The sequence below is a fragment of the Anopheles funestus genome, chromosome X (genome assembly GCF_943734845.2).
Source record: "Anopheles funestus chromosome X, idAnoFuneDA-416_04, whole genome shotgun sequence".
Lineage (NCBI taxonomy): Eukaryota > Metazoa > Arthropoda > Insecta > Diptera > Culicidae > Anopheles > Anopheles funestus.
In genome coordinates this window covers 9,786,305-9,806,306 of record NC_064597.1, presented here as the reverse complement: position 1 = coordinate 9,806,306, position 20,002 = coordinate 9,786,305, and the positions used below count along the sequence as shown (strand labels likewise).

Below are 20,002 nucleotides of genomic sequence, written 5' to 3'. Positions count from 1 at the left end.
GACGTTCTCAATCGTGAACAGGGCAGAAAAAAAAATTAGGACTTTTCATCATAATTGGAAAAAGCACAGCTTTCGAAAGCTTATTTCATACTAAACTTGCATGCATTATATTCATTTGAGTTGTAACGCTGGAAAAGCACAAAAATGAACTTGAATTCGAAAATGAATCCACAATTTACTGTATGATACTGTATGATGGAAGTCGACAAAAGAAAGTCCTTGCAGGATATATAGAAAAACCCTGCGATGTATTTTGCTATAAAATAGCTTACCATAAAGTCGGACATTTTACTTCTGGCTGACACTTACCATTCCTTTCTGCTTTATTACATATAATTTTGTTTCTTTCACACCTTTTACAAACAAACACACACAGACACGCAGTACCGTTTCACGTTCAATGATTACAAATTAGGTTGAATACTTTATTGTCTCGCCAGCACCTTCGCAAACATAAAATGCGATGGCGAATAAATACAATAGAAACATGGACCCCGCCACAACAGGGACGGTACGGCCCAACTGGACCCTCTTACCAAAAAAATGGAAATGTTTTAAGAGTAAAATCTTACACGGATACACAGTTACAGGCTAGCTCTGTTGCTTTTTTGTGTGTTTTTTTTTCATTCCTTTTCCAACGTTTTTTTTTCTTCTCTCTTGCACCAATATTTTGCACGCACTTGTGTGTGCACACGCTACTGATTGCGTGCGGAGGAAAATATACCGCGTTTTTACAAAATATTTATTACGCTGCCACCGACCAAAGGTTACCTACACAACAAGGGTGGAACTATATGGGAACGGGAATGATTGAAATCCTTTTTGAGGGAGAACGGTGATATCCTGTATATGGCGACAGGGCTGCACTAGGAATAGAAGGTACCTTACACTGACTTGCGCACGCGCAAACAAACGGCATCACACGATCGTTCGCTGTCGGCGGTTCGATACATTGCATGAGTATTTCGATACGATACGATAGAGGCAATAACAGCTACCACAGGTAGAACGTAGAGAGAAGGATTTTATAACTGGTGGAAATAGATGGATACAGCTGGTTTCGTTCGTGACGTTCCACCGAAGGTTACAAATGCTGCGTAGTGTGCTTAGCCGACGACGATCTTGCTGTAGTCGGAGTCTACAAAAGAGAACGAGTGTGTGTGAGAGAGAGAGAGAAACAAAAATTAGTACATCTCGCAAGTGACAACTAAGTATCTGCTCACTAAGAGAGCGACTATGCAACAGAATTAGCGACAGTGAGACACTAACGGACTGGGGTTTTAGGTGACAGTTTGACATGCGTGGTTTGAAGGTGAGAGCGGAGTGAGTAGAGCGAGTAGTACAGAATACAGACGTGGCAGAGCTGTCAGGCGTCGTGTAGTGAGCGAGTAGTGTCTAGAGCGTTTAGTGACTGGTAGTGATGGTCTCATGCAAATTACCTGAGTATCGACGAACGAATCGCTTGCGCCCGGTTTTGACACAAGCGTGAAAGCACAACAAAACACACACGCACACACACACACGTACATGTTGCGCATGTTTATGTATCTACTAATGTCTTATGTCTTTTCTAGATGCTAGAGAACGTGACTAAGTTTGAGATGGCTCATCACCAACGCGTTTGTATGTGTGTGTGCGTGTGCGCGCGCGCGTGTGTGTAATTTGCAAACGTTGGAATATCTGTCGTCTCACACTAGGAAATCGTTGTCCGGATGTGTTGTTGCAAAAAAGTTGCGTCAACCTGTCTACGTGTTGGTACTCTGCGGCTTGACAGCGTCCTGGTCAGTTGTCGTGTCCGTCGTTTCATCCGAGCGTCGCTTGTGATGCTGGTGCGTCGTCGATGGGTCAGCGATCTCGTACGCGAGAGACTTCTGCACCTCGATCCCGTTGCCGAGCTGTTTCGTTAGGTCGCGCAACTGCTGCTCGTGTACCAGCTCGCCGGAGGAGGATGACTTTGGCGGTAGCAGCTCGTACGATATACCGCTCGCACTGTGATCTACCTCACGCGAACGTGGATTAACGAGCGAATCGTGATGAAAACCCTTATCGCCACCGTGCCCATGTTTCAGTGCCATCGAGCGGTAAATATCGTACGAGCTGGGAAGCCCGGGATCACTCTCCACGTGTGTCGCCGAGAGTAACTTCGGGTAGCCGCCCGCTCCGAACGAGGTAGTGATCGAGTGCGAATGCGTGACGGAATCGATCGGACCGGCCGGTAAACCGTAGATCGACGGTGGCAGATAACCACCCTTCATCGGTTTGAATGGCGGTGGATTCGAGTCGGACGGTATCTCGTATTGGGCAATAACCTTCTTCGGTAACCCATCCGTATGGTGCGGTATCTTCTGGTTCAGTATCTGCCGCAGTACGTCCGTCGCTTCGACCACGTTCGTGTGGCCTTTAGCGTACCCGGTCGGGAAGTGATCGTGATGGTGCTCCTGCTGATGGTGCGATACTGTAGATAAAAAGGGATAACAGTGACGGAGATGTGCACAGGGTTAGTGCTTGGCTAAAGTCCCGAACAAGCTTACTAGCGTCTGTTTAGTTTACTGATGTTGCTTCGACGACCTTCCAAAATTACCTGTTGCACTACTAGTATTGGGTCAAGTGCGAAAGAGGTACCTCAATCACCATATTGTGCGCGCTCCCGCACAACCCACACGAAAAAGAAGTAGCTACGTACGGAGCGCTACACACAGGAGCGATTGTGCGATGCGCTCCCATTAGCAAATTTCCTAAGGCTATACCCTTACCTTATTTTAGGAAATTTTGCAAAAAAAATTTAAATTGATTTATTTTTATGCGAATCGGTTGAAATATATTTCTTTTCACTCAAATAATGCTTTAAACTAAAAAAAGAATAAAAAATCAGAAAAAAGTTTCAAAACAATTTTCCACTCGAAAATTTCATAAGGCTTACCCCTTACGATTTTTTTGGGAAATTTTGCCAAAAAAATTAAATTGTTTTATTTTAATGCCAATGAGTTGCAATGAGTTTCTTTTCACTCTAATAAACCTTGAAATAAAAAAAAGAGTGAAAAATAATAAAAAAATCAAAAAATTGAAAACAAAATGAAAATTTTCCTCATTTTTGCACCAAATTTTGCCTATAACTCGGCCGGTATCCAACGGATCGCCAAACTTTAACCTGTGGTCGATAGATGGTACCAATGGCTACATTTTCTTCTTGGACGGCCATGCCCTCAGATGTCTGTGCCAGAAGTTATTCGAGGAACCAAATTCCTTACCCTGTTTGAGAAAATGTAAAATTTTCCTCATTTTTGAGCAATTCAGCAAAAATTTTAAATGTGATATTTTTTATTGCGAATTTGTTGCAATAAGTTTCTTTTCACTCAAATAATGCTTTAAATTAAAAAAAGAATAAAAAATCAGAAAAAATTTTCAAAAAAATTTTCCACTCGAAAATTTCATAAGGCTTACCCCTTACGATTTTTTTGGGAAATTTTGCAAAAAAAAATTAAATTGATTTATTTTAATGCCAATTGGTTCAAATAAGTTTCTTTTCACTCAAATAATGCTTTAAATAAAAAAACGATTAAAAATAAAAAAAATGAAAGAATTAAAAAAAAATTAAAATTTCAGGCTAAATTTGAGCTACCTTAAGCGCACCGCACGCTTTAGAGAGCGAGAGCGGTGCGCTCCGCTCTAGCAAAAGAGCTACTTGATCCAACATTATGCACAACTGATGAGAGACGCAACGCCCGACCGAACAGAAAAAATCGGCTTTTTAACTTTTACAATTATTTATTTTGCGCTAAAATTTTTTTCATTGGGTTCGCCAGTCGGGATCAAAAAGACCCTCTCCATGCGGTCACGGATCATCCTCTCAATCCCACGTCACCGTTCAGATCCCGATCGGTGACATCTACACCGGCGCCCTCTAGCGGACGTTAGCTCCACTTCCCGGCTCCTTTTGTAGGTCCTACCTCGATCGCGCCGTCACAAAGTGACAACAACTAAAGATCGATACGGCAGCCCTGTACCCCTGTACGATAAATTCTAACCTCACATTTTGTTCACACCGTGAATGGTGTGAACTTTGCGCGAAATTAATTTTGTGACACACACCGATATATTCGGTTTTGCTGATGAGAATGGCGGTTTCTCCCGTGTGTGTGGTTCGACTGACACGAGGTTCTTAACTCCCCTTCCGTTATTGAGTTGAGCATACTCCATCAAACTTGTGATGAGACTGCTTTGTACCGACCGCGCTCACACCGAGAAGACGAAGTTTGGGGTAGTAAATGTGGGTTTAATATTGCAGCATAGAGTATGGTTGTTTGTGGTCTTTCTCCCAGACGTACGAAATAATTGCTCAAATGCTCGACATTTCGGGGTAGTTCGGGATGCGATACCCGGGGAGGGGGCGCAAATGGGGAATCGATAAGCCGAACATTATATTCTAACCAACAAATAAGTTACCCCTCCACGCGTGTGTGTGTGTGTCAGCCAGTCCCCTTTTACGGTAAAGGTTTATTGATCGATGATCCGTACCAAGCGAGTAATTAATGCTCGATTTCCGGCCTTATCGGCTCGTTAGCGCCAAAGTTGGACACACTGCTCTCGAAAGCCCGAATGACCTAATCTTCAACCCCGGTCCGGCCAAAGGGCACTCCAAACTTCGGGCGGAGGGAGAAGGGTGGTCCAAGCGCTATATCCGTTTTTGGTGTGTCGAAAAGGAAAGGTCTCGTCTGCAGGCAGCGTGCGATTCGATATACGGTGCGTGTACGCACCGACCTTCGGAACCGAAGGATGTAATCATTTAAATTATACCCTTTGCAGCATGCGTTACACCATCCTGCGCCGCCCCGTGCTTGTCGGTTGTAGCCAGATGTCGGTTTGACGGTGCGTCATGTACCATCAGCCCAAATTCTCTGCTCCGTGGCGTTTGGTGTGGCTTTCGTACGCAAACATACAGCGCTAGACTTTCTCCCTCCCACCTGCCAGCCTTAATGATTGCTGATCTAGAGACGCAAGGAACACACGAACTCGGATGATGAGCGCAAGCGAAACAGTCGACCACATCGGGGCTTGACTTTGATAAACAAACGAGCCGTTATTCGTGGTGGAAAGATTCTTCCCTCTTTCGGTGCTTCCCGTGTTTAAAGATGTGTCATAAATATTCCAGCAGGTGAAGTTACCGATTCCCGATTGTCACCATTATCGTTGCCTAGGGCACGCACAACGGTATATGCTAGTTGCGAACCCAATATACACCGACAGAGACTGCCGAGAACAGCTCGCGGTATGTTTACCCACCCAGAAATGCAACACCCGACACGCTATTCGATGCCATTTCCATCGGTTATTTTGCCGGTAAGGGTAAGAGCACCATACTGTCACGACCTCGGCGGTGTACCGCGAACGATACATAATTGAGCCCGTCACTCCGCTGCAACTGTACCTGTATGCGCTCATGTATGGCGAATTGGTTGGCTTGAACTCGTTGAGGGAGCACAAACACCAAACCAACAAAAAAAAAAACACACACAGAAGTTAAAAACCTTGCCCAACATTATGCAAGCCGATGTTTGCATTATCGAGTTACGGTTTTGTGCAGTGGGACGCTCATTAGTCGCGACATCGATATGATAAATCGCATCAAAATTCGGTACTCGGTTCCGATATTGTCGCCGATTCAATTACAGCATACTGTTTGCGTGAGCGGTGCATCGGATGTTAGCCTGCGGGGGCGGTTTATCGGATGTAGCTAAAGCCGTTCGAATCTCGGACGGTTGCCCCGGAGTGGACGGTAATCTGGTAACGTGCGGTACACCACAAAATGTTTAATAGTGTTTAACGAGTGCTAGTTTCATAACCGTTGACTCGATTTATCGGCTGAGCGGGTTTTGGCTTTATCACCCGAGCCGATTATGAGCCGATTCTGTGGGATGAGAATGGCCCGGCAGAACATCTGTCGGTGTACAGATGCTCACAGCGTGCTTCGTACAATGGGTTTCAAAGATTTTATCAATGTTGAAGCTTTTTGACGTCAAGAGCTTCCAAAGTGTTTGAAAATAGTTGAAAAAGAAACTTCAAGGTTTGCCCAAAAAAAGTTACCTGAGGAACGCATCTACTGAGAGCTATTGAGAAGGAGAAATTGAAAGGATTGTCTCAGGAACGCATCTACTGAGAGTTATTGAGAAGGAGAAATCGAAAGGATTGTCTGATTGAAAATAGTTGAAAAAGAAACTTCAAGGTTTGCCCAAAAAAAAGTCATCTGAGGAACGCATCTTCTGAGAGTTATTGAGAAGGAAAAATGGAAAAGATTTCTTTATTGGATTCTGTATTGTCTGAAGAACGCATCTACTGAGCGTTATTGAGAAAAATATTGGAAAGATGTCTTTATGGGTCTCTGTATTGTCCAGGAACTTCTTTATTCTTTTAACCCGAGAACTCTGAACTATTACTGATGCGATGGAGTCATTTAGTTCTCAATTTTGGATACCTTACGATCTCATCTTCTGTTGAGTGACACAGACACAAGACTCCAGAAGGGAGAAGGTCCTCAAAAGTGGTCTATATCCAGCAGACAAGAAGTGCCTTACGATATATAACTTCTTCACTCAGGAGTCTGGATATTGCCTCGATGATTTCTTGGGGAATGTAACAGACCAACTGATAACGTCCTCAATAATGTCCTATTCTGTGTTAAAACACTTGCTGGTAAATCATGTCATTAAAATAACACCGAACAATCTAGTTTCTAACAGTTAACAGGAGTAATCAAAGCACTTTGACGTTTTGAATTCAATATAAAATATGTTTTTAAAAAGATACTCAGCTTTTAAATTTCAAGCTGTCAATTAAATTCTTTGAATAATATCTCGATTATCTCGTAAAAAAAATATAATGAACTCACCACAGTACAATATTGTTGGGGTGTAACTGTAGATAAATTGTTTCACGCTAGCACATGTCAGTCGTTCTCGGCAAAGTAATTTATTTAACACAAATAAATTAATTTATCATTCCAGCACCATTCAAAAGTTCACAAGTCAACGGTGGTGCCCCATTACATGGTTGCATCTGTGCTGCCAGGCAACTACCAAGCGGTGGTCAATTTTGTAGCGATGATAATTCGGCTAATTGAGATGTAATTCTTATCGTTTCAGCAAACCCGTATTCAATGAGCGTTACGGTGCATTTGCATTCATTGGTAGGCTGCAATCGCAATCATCTCCCCCCTGCCGACGAACGACTTCTTTACCGACACGATATTGAGTTTTATTAAATTGAAATTGTTTACTCGCCTTTGCCATCGCCACACGCTCGTTGCTGTCGCATATGGCAAACAAATTCTCCTATTAAAACATTGCATTGGATCGCACTTTTTTTCAATTGTTGTGTAAATTGGTGCGGTTGATGGTGGTTGATCATTTTTATAACCGTACCAACCGTAGCTCGGTTTCAGGCTTTATCGCTTTATGTACCTTACTTTCTACAAATTCGTGCACCCGCTGCTAATAAAACTGCTCGCATTGGTAGCGAGCCGGAAAGGGCTTTTTTACCCATTGCAAAGGTGTTCTCTCTCTCTTCTTGGCTTTTAACGACCTTACAGGTCACGCCGGCCATTTCTGGCTTACTAGACTTATTTTTACCACGTAGCCGGATAGTCAGTCCTTGCTACGGGGGGACGGTCCGGATGGGATGGCAAAGGTGTTGTTTTGTATTAATTTCTTCCACACTATTAAATGGCGGTTACACTATGGTGGGCGCTGGTAGGTTTATTGAATAAAAAAACACACACATCCACAAAAAAGTCATCCGTACGAATTTAATGTCCCACTAGGGTTTTGTCGTTTTTTGTTCTCCCATCGCAATTGAAAACATTTCAATCGATAGTAAATCGGTTTTGCATCGTAAAATGAAGTTGTTTTTTTCTGGCTCAATATTTCTTCATTTTAATTCACTTCACCGCAAGTAAAGGGAACACAGCTGATTCGGCTCGAGTGGAAATGTGTTCAAAGTGGAGACGCAAAAAAACATGTTGCCGGAAACAAAACATACAAATCTCGCGGGCAAAAAGCAATAAAAAAGGGGTGCATTTTATGTGCAATAGTTGGCAATTTTTCTGCATTGTTGCGTTACAAGCGCTTCGTTTCATTTGCCACCCCGTACACGAACATGAAATTTATTTCATTAATGATCTATTTTTCATCTCCCATCGCCAGTGGTTTGCCAGCGTATTATACGCATAATGCACGCATACATCCGTACTGGGGTAAATGATGCGCAAATAATTGCATTCCTCTTTCACGTCGTATGCAAAAGAAAAATGCTAACCGCCCAAACGACACAAACATATCGGTTACCAAACCAATAATCTTTCCCTAAACGTTTATCGTCGTGGCAACGTGGCGAAACGTTACTTTTTTTTGTTTTTTGGTTTCGTCGTATCATTCATCGTATGATGTCGTCCATCTTATGTTTCGCCCCCCCGAGGAAAATGGGGAATGGGGGAGGAGGGAAAAAAAACTGTCAGCAAATGGCACGAGATTGGCACGTTCATGATTCGCATGATTGTTATTATGAGTAGACTGAAGCAAGGGAGAGAGCAACAACAAAACAAAAAAAAACAAACCTGGCAAAAACAACACAGAAAAACCTTACCCTCGAGTTGCCTTCGAGTGCAGGTTTTGTTATCTGGGGAGTTTAGATTTTGTGTTTTGCTTCTCTTTTTTTGCTTCTTCCTTTTTTCTTCCCTTCGTGCAGGTAGTACTTACCGTCGGTAGAGTGACCGTACTTGCCGGCGGACACATAGCTGCCACCGTGATGATGGTGGTCGTCCAGATCCGCACCGTACGAGTTGATCGAGGGTGACTTGTGCGAGCTCTTTGATGGTGGTATATAGGACGGACCGGACGGACCACTCAGTGCACTGTGGGAGGAGTCGTGCCCGTAGCTGGTCGGTCCTTCGTAGCTGGTAAAGCCTAGAACGATGCGATGAAAAAAAAGGCCATGGTTTAGTATTCCACTACCGATCTTGACTATCATACAAGTATTTGTACTTTTATACTAAAACTAACAAATTAATCTGCAGCAATTAAAAATTTAAATTACATTTAAGAATATGAAAATTTCGTAAGGCTGTAGCCTTCTTTTTGGGAGATTTATCAAAATTTTAAAAATCGATTTATTTTAATGCGAATTGGTTGCAATGAGCTTCTTTTCACTCAAATAATGCTTTAAATTAAAAAAAGAATAAAAACTCAGAAAAAAAATTCAAAAAAATTTTCCACTCGAAAATTTCATAAGGCTTACCCCTTACGATTTTTTTGGGAAATTTTGAAAAAAAAATTAAATTGTTTTATTTTAATGCCAATGGGTTGCAATGAGTTTCTTTTCACTCAAATAATGCTTGAAATAAAAAAAGAGTGAAAAATAATAACAAAATCAAAAAATTTAAAAAAAAATGAAAATTTTCCTTATTTTTGCACCAAATTTTGCCTATAACTCGGTCGGTATCCAACAAATCGCCAATCTTTAACCTGTGGTCGATAGATGGCATCAATGGCTACATTTTCTTCTTGGACAGCCATGCCCTCAGATGTCTGTGCCAGAAGTTATTCGAGGAACTAAGTTCCTTACCCTGTTTGAGAAAATGTAAAATTTTCCTCATTTTTGAGCAATGTAGCAAAAATTTTAAATGTGATATATTTTAATGCGAATTTGTTGCAATAAGTTTCTTTTCACTCAAATAATGCTTTAAATTAAAAAAAGAATAAAAAATCAGAAAAAAATTTCAAAAAAATTTCAACTCGAAAATTTCATAAGGCTAACCCTTTATCTTTTTTTTGAGAAATTTTGCAAAAAAATTAAATTGATTTATTTTAATGCGAATTGGTAGAAATAAGTTTCTTTTCACTTAAATAATGCTTTAAATTAAAAAAAATAAAAAATTAAAAAAAAATCTATAAATTTGAAAATACCCTCGTTCGTTCGCAAACGCGACAATTGCTAAGCGTGTAGTGACGGGGTAACTTATGTTTTGTAGAGAAATAAAACCCCGAAATGTATGCAATTCGCCTTTCAAAGGAATGCTTTTCAAAGGGTCTTGTTAATAGTAAAATTTGTCTTTTTTTTTCTATGTCCCGCCACGTTTGCAGGTGCAGCAGTCGAAAATTTCTTCCAACAGATATCATCCAGCCAGCTGGCTTGTTGTAGGAATGGAAGGGCATCCTTTTGATGCGTAATCCAAAACAACCTCTTACCGACGACGAACGAGTGGCCATTTTCATCCTTTCTGTGCTAGTTTTCAAAATCAATCGATTTCCTTTTATCTTCATCGACCCATCAACACCCGCCAGATACGTTTAGGCTAGAATCGAAGAAGGGAACAACATAACCAACCGCTAGTGCTGGTGCTAGAAGGCAAACAAATTTACGACCCAATGTAAAAAAAAGGGAAAAAGAAAAGAACCGAACCGAATGCCTTAATCGAAAAATTTTTAACCCACAATGACACACACACACCCATCCCTTCTAGGTTTATGGGGGGGTGGGAGAGGGGTTGAAGGGCGGTGGTTTTGCAAACGCAACAGATTAGTTGACCCACGCGTACGGGTAAAACCACCCAACAAACGAATGGTGGACACATTTATCTTTATCCCTTTCTTGCGGGGTTTTTGTGCCGATATCAAGTAGATTTGTTTTTTTTTCTTTTTCTGTGTGTGTGTCTATTTTCGGGTTTTCACTGGCTGAAAATGGCACCCCGTCGACAGGAAGTTTCCTTTGTGAAAGAACATACCGAAATACAGAAATAAGTTGAAGCACCGGATTGTCGCGTGTTTGCGGCAAAACAAATACTGAACGGAAATATCGGAAACGGGGAAATAAAGCACACGGGTTTTCGGTTCGGTTTTGCTTGTTTGATACCATCCCTTGGGTGTTTCTCTTCTTTTTTGCCTCCTTCTTTCTTTTCTTTGATTTAGCTGTTGCGCTCTGTTCATTGCTATTTGCTTCTTTCCCTTTTTTTGACCACTTCCGCCATATTTTTTTTTTTGGTTGTGGGTATGCGTGGTAGCAGATAAACGAAACACGGAAACTCGACAAATATCGTCCTCATCACGTATCACGGTAGTAGCAAGTAAAGTAAAGCAAACGAACCGAAGCCTCGAAGTAAAAGTCGTGAATAGAAATCGGAAACAGTATGACGTTTTGCTGACGTCGGAGACGTGTGGGAGAATGATGGGAGAGAATTTCTGTACCTCTTTATTTCACCCCCCCCCCCCCCCCCCCCCCCCCTGTTATTTCATTTTAGATTAGTCTTCTTTCGCCGTTCAACTTTATCGTACCGCGCTCTTGGAAGTAGGAAGGTTTGATACCATTTTTGACAGGGATTTATTTTGCGATGCCTTTTCGTCCTCATTCTTGCAAGTCTTTCGGGTAGCACGATGAGCACGATGAGCCGTCTGATGTGAAGCATCGTTCAAACTATAAACAATCGATTTGTAGTGGATGGTTTGTCGCAATCGTATATCACGGGAGTGATTGGGATGGGTTTTAGCGTTCCAAAGGAACTTTTGCTCAATTGTTGTCCCGTAAAGCTAATGTGAAGGACGGATGCCGTGCGGGTGTTTGTGAACACCCTGCGGTGCGTTCCAGGCTCCAATTAATTAGATAATTAATTATCGCCTTTTTTGTATTTTTCTTTGCTTTTGAACCAGTGGAGTCCCTTTCATTTGGCTTAATGTCTGGAGAACAAGCTGAGAAGAAGCGGAAAATATGTGCGATTTTTCGATGACTGAAATTGAGATGGGAAATAGTGGATGTAAAATTTTATCGCGAGAAGCTTAACTCCACTCCACTCCCGTCACGTTGTACCGCTGTGAGAAAGAGACGGATGCGAACGATATCAAACTAATGGGCGGTGAAGGGCTGAACAATCAGCATCGAGAGGAAGTTCGTAATAATTTGCATCACTTGTCGCAGCGATTCAGCCAGCCGGAAGAACGATAGGAGCTTCCGGTTGGATGAGAAATAGTATGAAGCATTCAGCATTTGTTTGTCACCCTTTTTCCATGTGCTAAAACCTCCTCCCGAGGGGGAGCAAGGAAGGTATGGACATAAAATATTACTTCCCACGACCGACAAAAAAAAATCTGCGGATTTACGTCCAAACATGCTAAGTCGTACGTAGACAATATATTCCTCACGATGAGAATGAAATTTTTGGGCGGTTTTCCGAATGACACTAAAAGTGGTTCAAAGCTAAAGAAAGATCGTTTTTAGGGGTTTTTTTTTTACTTACTTTCACCCGACGCATCACCATGATGATGACCGGAGGAGGATGAGGATGAGGACGATGTGCCGGACAGACCGGACAGGCCGGACGACGACGATGACAGGATACCGCTCAGCTTGGCAAACGGATGGGACGCATGTTTCGGCGGGATGAGATGGGCCGACAGGGCAATCTTTTTACCGACGCCGGTCACCGCATCACCACCGGAGGCGATCAGTTTGCCCGCACCGCTCACCAGATAACCGGAACCCTTGATCAGCTGGCCCTTGATCGCCGTCACACCGCCGGTGATGGCTTTCACCGCCTGGAACAGCGTGTTCAGGATCGATTTTTTCAGCGACCAACCATCGAAGTGTGTGTCCTCCTGTTTGACGAGAAGCGAACCGAGACGAAGTTAGCCAATTAGCATCGGAATAGGGGCACGAACGCCCGGAACGCATTGTGCAGAATCTTTTGCTTTATATTTTATTTCCTGCGTTTCAGTTATGGGTAGGAAACGGTTCCAAACATTGATGCGATTTATCAAGCGTGAGAAATGCTTTTTGTAAACAAAAACATAAAATAAATTCATAGCTCATTTCACCGCTCATCAAGAGATTTACTGAGAACATAGAGAGAGAGAAAGCGAGAGAGAGTGAGTGACATTACGTAAATCAACCAAAAACTACGGATGGATGGAAATGACACTGCTCCAAGCAATAGTTTCGAACCTCGCGGATGTGTTGATGATAAATTTTGAATAATGGCAGTGTTGCCAGCCAACCAAATTTAACCTTCCGATCAATGTTATTTTAGAAAGCAAATTATTTGCTAAAAACAAAATCTCGCTGGAAACCCCGAATTATCGTAAAATCAATCACATGTCCTATATTTTTTAATTATTAATTTTTTTTAATTTCTAAACTTACTGAGGGTTAATAAAAATGTAAAGGCAGTAAAGGAGCAAAAAAATATGAAAGACGAGAAAATTAATTACTAAAAAAAAAACACATTAAATGAATGAAATCTTCAACGGCATTGAATCGACGAGATAGTTAAAAAGGAAATAGGTCATTAGAGTCAATTAGGATGCAAAGAGCATGGCAATCAAGCAGGAAATGAAAGGAAATAAGAAAAAAAGCATACGTTTAAGAATGTGAGAAATGATGGATTTTCATGGTTATTTAGCTGGATGTAGAAATCGAATAAGAAGTGATGGTTGAAGAGGATGTACCATCAAAGAACCGTTGGCTGAAAGAAAACTTGAATGATAAAAAGCAAAGGAATTATCAAAGTAAAGTACACCCTCTACTCGCAATGCAAAAGCAAAACTAGTGAAAAGGACGTATGGCCTTACGGACTGAAAGCTGACGAACAAACCATACCAGATTACGTTAGCTTAGTCTCATACTCTAGCTTACAGCTGTAAAGCTGTTAAGCGTCTTCTGAAGCTTCTTAAATTGATAAAGTTCATCCTCAAGATTCTTCTCCATCGTTTCCGTTGCAAGGAATGGAGATGAAGGAAATATTTTAATTGAAATGCACTAAACAAACCATTAATAAAATAGTAGACGGGAAAGCCTTTTTTGGGATATTACGTACGAAGGGATACAAATCAAGAGAGAGAGAGAAAAAATTGCACTATTTTAGTTTTAAAAATAAAAAAAATTCTCTTCGATGGAGACGCCCAGTAGTTTATAAAAAAAATCAATAATAATTTAAGAACCTTTAAAATTCTCTCTCCGATGGAGACGCCTAGTACTTTACTAATTCACGAAAGAATTAATATTGATTTAAGCCTTATTTATGCTCTATTATGATCATTTTAAACCTTTAAATTTAAAGTAAAAATTATTCTTTTATTACAAGAAAAAAAGGGTAGCAATTTCGTTTCATTTCTAGCTTAACCTTTAAAATTCACCTACAATTTGTGTCTATGCTTAAAAAAAATCAATTCAATGAATTTATTTTCCTACTTTTACTGTGCGTGTTGAGCTATTCGTGTATTCGGAGGGTAACGCACCCCCGGGTAACGATACTCGTCAGCATTTTAAGCTGTCACGCGACACGTTTCGGCACAAAACCTCATTTACTTCCGACCCGTGCTATTATCTTGTCAATGTTTTAAACGGCGCCGCTCGTACGCGGGACCAGTTGAGGCCCAGGTGTGTGCACCCCGAGTGTCACATTTCATAGGTTTCGATGGTAATCATAACGTATTTATGCCTGGTTGCTTTCTACTGGTTGCGGCACAGTGTTTGCCCGATGACAATCGACCGTATGTTTACGAGCTTGGCTGTGTTAGAAATTGTTTGGAAGGTTTTCAACCCAAAAAAAGAACCAAAAAAGGGAATAGACAACAAACATTTTCTCACATGCAACCTATGGTGATGATAATAACTGAAAATGTTGTGACCCTTGGCACTCTGGAGTGGAAAATAGTCGTCAACACATTTGTTCTGCTGGTGACAGTACACGATGGCGTGTAGTGTTCTAACCGCAATGTGAAATGAATGATAAATCGTTTTTTTTCTTGGTTTTCATTCTGGAATCAATTTTTGAGGTTATTTATCTTGTCGGAACCTCAAGAATATGGTGAGCATTATATGTCGCTGAACTTTACGACGATGAAGTGTCTACTAGTTTCTCCAGAAGCTTAAATACGTCTAGACGTCACCAAAGCAACCGCCGTACTGCCAGCTTCTCCATCATACTTACGTGCGGCTTTTCGTACGAATGGCCAGATGAACCATAGCTGGAGCTACCGCCGCTACTTCCGTGTCCCGAACCGGAGCTCAGCGATGAGCTGCTGCTGCCCGCAACCAACGATGCCGAAGCGGATCCAATACCCGACAGCAGTGTCTGTGGGAAGAGGAACACAAAAGCACAGCCAAAGGTTAGCAATCGTGTCGATTTTGCTGGCTCACAATTCTCACTTCCCACGCTTACCTTCTTGAGACCGGACAGTAAATCAAACGAACCGCTACCACCGAACCCGGACCGTTTGATTCGCGACACGTCCTCCGCCAGCTCCACGTCGGCAAGGTCGGTCGGGTCCAGGCTCGTGGTGGCAGGTTTGGCGTAGGATGCTAACGGCAGCAACACAGCGATCAGCAGAATGATCTGTTACGAACGAGAGTTAAATACGATACAAGAATGAACAATGTTATCTGGAGAGAAATTGAAGAACGAGGGGCAAGGAGTTGAAGAACAGAAGAATAGAAGGCAAGGCAAGTTTCAAGTGGGAATTCTTCGGGTACTTCATGTAACTGCCCGTTCCTGGGGCACTGTGTCGTGGTTTAATTGATACTCAAGCTAATGACGATAATGAGTTCAGGCGAGGGTAACAACAAAGCAAAACAGGCACACACACAAGAGAGAAAAAAAAAACACAAGATTAATGTAAGTACACAAAACAGAGAGCAAGATTTCCCTATTGCCCCTTAAGTCGCCCTTTAAGACAATAGAGATGAAGGGAGATTAGCTTCAACCGCCGCCGCATTATGTGTGTCTTTTCTCCCTCACGCTTTTATCGCTTTTCTTCTGCTCGCTTACATTGTTGTGTTTACTTCGTTGACACCTTAGCCAGATCTTGAAATGTGACTACTTCACACGATGACTCCCATACACCCCCCCCCCCCTGGTAGAGCTTGTCTTGGAAACTGGAACCCTCCGGACACACTGGTCGGGGCTCTACTGGCTAACTGGCAGAGCAAAATGGTGACTAATTGTCACTTCTCGGCTTTTTGTTATTTGTTTCCAATTTGCCTTCTAATTAGGTACGGCCCTAACACGTCCAGGATTGGACGTCCAGGATTAAAGAGCACCATCAAATACCGACACCGAAGAAGTGCCGTCCGGTAAGTGGTTGTTTGCACGCGACTACGTCCCGGGGTTTGGGGTTAAACAATAACCACCGATGGTGGCTTCCGTACGATGTGTATCGAACTAATCATGCCCATTTACCAATCGTTTCACACATTTTGCACGTCACGCAGGAAGGTCGCTGAGGAAGCGAACTTCCGGACATCCCGCACAAGACAAGGTGCTTCACAAACTTCAAAGTTGTCAAAGTTTAATTGAAATTTAATTATTTCGGATTGCCGTTGCAATGGGAAGCCATACCACCGCCGTCCGGTACGTCATCTTCACATCCGCAAGGTGTCGCCCCGCCTCCGGGTGTAAGATTGCATTACCGCATTACCCGTATGCATCCCCCGTTAGCGAAAATGGTAAACTTTTCGAAGCCTCCCAAACCCCCCGTCAATGTTTCACGCTGGATGTAATTAAATTCCTTGAACAATTCGAGTTTTCGTTGTTCGTCCAGAGAGAGAGAGGTTCACCTTTTGCGACACATCAAACGCTGTGTGTGTGTGACTTGTTAATTGAATGTCCGGCGGTACTCGTGCCACACTGAAAACCACATCCTCTGCGAAAGCTGTTTTCGGGGGGCGTAATGTAACCAATTATTGGTCGCTCATTATTGGAAAGCGAACAAATTACTGAGGCCCAAAATGTTTTCCCTTTCCAGGCGTTGGGACGCTTTTGGGCAAAAACTGGGAACGAACATTCAATTACGCGGTACGATATAAATCGCATTCAACCCATCAGAGGTACTCGTAGGGCGTCGCTTAATGGGTTTTGTCTTCCAAATGCAAATCTACATACGTGTGCTCGGTTTGGTTGAGCCGCATAATTTATATGCATTCCTGCGTCGCTTTTGCGATTTTTGCTTCAAGATTTTGCCTGCCACGCGAAAAAAAAAACATTGGAAGTATACGATAACTTCACCGGATTGTTGGTCGTATGGACGAAGAATCACGTTTGATTTGTTTTTTTGTTTTCTATTTTTGCTCTGTTGGAGTGTTGGGTAACTGTTACAGTTCCAAGAAATTCTATCCTTCTGTAACGGATGCAAACCTACATTTTGAGGACGTGATGTCCGGTAACTGGTTCGTTGCTTTAAAGCTAGTATCGCCGACGAACCATGGTGAAAGGATGAATTCTGGAGAACCATTTGCATACACGGAGTATAATATCGGGATTCATCCTCACGTGCACGAAAGACAACACACAAAAACTCCCCACAACGACCACTCAGATGTATATCCGTTTCTGTGCGAGCTTTACTCGCAGGTGCTACAAACAGATTGATTTTTTATTGCCATATTTAGACGTACACAATGCGCTGACACACACACACATTCGTGTGATACCATTTCGGTGAAGAAAAGAAGAAAAAAAAATAGAGTATCAAATTGCGGAGGTTGCAAACCATGCGAAACTTGCTCAGGAATTCTGAGGTACTCGCTACTCATTCCAAATCCGTATATCCCTGATGTTGGGAAAAGTGTTGGGAAACGATACGGAAACACACAACAACTAACGTCGACTGCATCTGCATTCAAACGAACGCTAAACTGATGCAATCCTGATGCCCTATAAAAGTGGTCTACATAGAACTACCAACCAGAAACCCTTCCTTTGGCTATTAAAGAGGGGGAAAGAAGGGAGAAGAATAAAACGTTCCATCGTGACCAAAAAGCCCGATATCCAATATTGCTGTTTTATTGGCCCAACAGCTAATATTAACCAATAAATATTTCTCATCCCGTCGCCCAGCAACAAAAAAAGGGCTTCGAACGGAACGACTCGATAGATAGGGCAATTACCGGACATTTATTGTCTGTGCTGCTGTTTCTACCGCCGTACTTGACCTTCTTAGCCCGCGTAGTAGCCCGCTTTAAGGATGCCTTGGGAAATGAATTCAACCCAACCGTCGCGTGAAAGACATTCTCGTCTAGTCTCGGACAGATAATGACATTACGTATTTATGCAGTTGACAGCAGCACCAAACGGGTGTCGAAAAGTGAAATCGAGTGGTAGGAAATTTAGGCCGGATATTGTTTTACTAGGCTTCACCCCAAAAAAAAGGCGAGGCTTCTTTTTATTTTAGTAGTGCGATAAAAATAACACGCCACCATGGAAGAATTTTATTTGCCTCCTCGCTTGAGGTTTCGAATATTTGGCAGCATAAAACCCGAATCGATTGTTGTATGAATAGGGAGGGTAAAAAGAAGAACCAAAATAATGAAAGGCCTGCATAAAACCGCGGTCCACAAATGTTTGGATCAGTTCGTTAAAATCTTGCACGACTTGCGGGGTTGCGGCATTTCAGATTCGAGCCTGAATTTCCCGAGGTAACGACGGGGTTCTTTGGGTTTTTTTCGCTTTACTTCCGCCTTTACTTTCGATACGTTCGTCTACATTCATTACCAGGAACCCTCAGCTTTATCTCCACGAAAGTAAAGAAAGTTGAAGCAATCTGCAATCAAATTTTGGCTGACTTCAGCTCCGACCATGGGGAAGAAATTGATGGACAAAGATGCGACCAGCTGAATGGCTGAAGATCTGTTGCGTGTCTCTTTCCCGGTGGGTATGAGGGTGGAGTGAGATTATTGTCAGTAAAGTTGGATGACCTTATTACAAGCGTATTCCAGGAATAGCTAAAGGCATTGCCGGAATTTCAACGCTTGGAGATTGGAAACAACCGCACATAACCTCGAACCAATAGACTGTAGCTCCAAAGTTCCAAGAAGGGGATTGTTTTGGGGGATGTTTAACAGTATTAAACAGAGTGCAAAACATTCATAAGCGGCTTTAATTAGTTGACAAATTTGTCATAATTTCGCATTAGTCTATATTGGAACGCTACATTCCAGAGTACCTGAGGGATCGAAAGCTTTCCCCTGCGAGACATTATAATACGCAACAGATCATAAGCTCACACCAGTGTGTCCATGTCAAGTGCTTCATTAAGGCAGCCTGTAGGTGTGTACATTCGGCGAATTGGTTGCAATTAACCAAATCACTCGAAATCTTGCATTATCCCTCGCGGTAGATACACGCGTACTCCGTCAATTAATTTAGCATGCAAAATGTACGCACGATCTGATGATGTACCGGCTGCAGCTGCTCATATTTTCAACCGTACACGGTATACGGGCAATATTTTATCGTCCGGTTTGAATGTCGGCACCCGCCGTACCCGCGTATGGAACCGAATGTGATACCCGTGATCGTGTGATTATTTATTCAAACCACGCGTACCTTCCTCACAACTTACCCCGCCACCATACCGAACTACGTAACTACGTACGAAAATGATGATAAAATGCAGTTGCACCGCAGCGATAAAATTGGAGCAGCGAGTGACTTGAGTACGCTACTGCCTTGCGGATAACTTGACACCCTGGTGGTAAAGTTCGGAACGGATCGTTATGGTCGATGTGCGAATTGTGCCATCTTGAACTGAATTGCTGCCAGGCCGCACTCCCGGGAAGATACCTGAGAAGCTCGTAAGGCACTTGGGGTAGTGCCCAAGGTATCTTCGGGAGCATCCTTCCCCGAAGTGTGGTGTTTCGCCAAAGGACAGGGACGTCATGCTGTCAGAAGATGATGCTCCGGCATGTTCAACGCCGCTCTCCTAATCATATTAAGCAGCGTACGGAACGGACCTAGTATCCTCAAGTCTTCGCCTATCGGCAAGTAAGATTCGTGTGAATTTAAATAACAATTGAAGCATTATAAAGACCAACTTCTTAAGCTCTACTCCCTCCACTACTTATCATGTTTTCATACAAGTTAAAGAAAGAAAAAAAAAGACGCCAACATTGCTTGCTTATTGATTTCCCGAAAAGCACCAATGTCAGCCACCGAAAACAGTAATGTCCGGATAAAGTTGTTGCTGACCTT

The 20,002-nt window shown here is 42.5% G+C and overlaps 1 protein-coding gene across 1 annotated transcript in view; it reads right to left on the bottom strand.

Annotated features, from left to right (window-relative positions):
* Positions 1 to 389: 389 nt before the first annotated feature.
* Positions 390 to 20,002, bottom strand: part of LOC125766077 (uncharacterized) — a 46,235-nt gene continuing 26,622 nt past the window's right edge. The window contains exons 3-8 of the mRNA XM_049431671.1: positions 15,197 to 15,370; positions 14,966 to 15,109; positions 12,275 to 12,632; positions 8,748 to 8,954; positions 1,440 to 2,455; positions 390 to 1,138 (exon numbers count right to left, since the gene is read on the bottom strand). Of these exons, the coding sequence (XP_049287628.1) occupies positions 1,746 to 2,455; positions 8,748 to 8,954; positions 12,275 to 12,632; positions 14,966 to 15,109; positions 15,197 to 15,370 (1,593 nt within the window). The 3' untranslated portion in view covers positions 390 to 1,138; positions 1,440 to 1,745. The remainder of the gene's footprint in view (positions 1,139 to 1,439; positions 2,456 to 8,747; positions 8,955 to 12,274; positions 12,633 to 14,965; positions 15,110 to 15,196; positions 15,371 to 20,002) is intronic.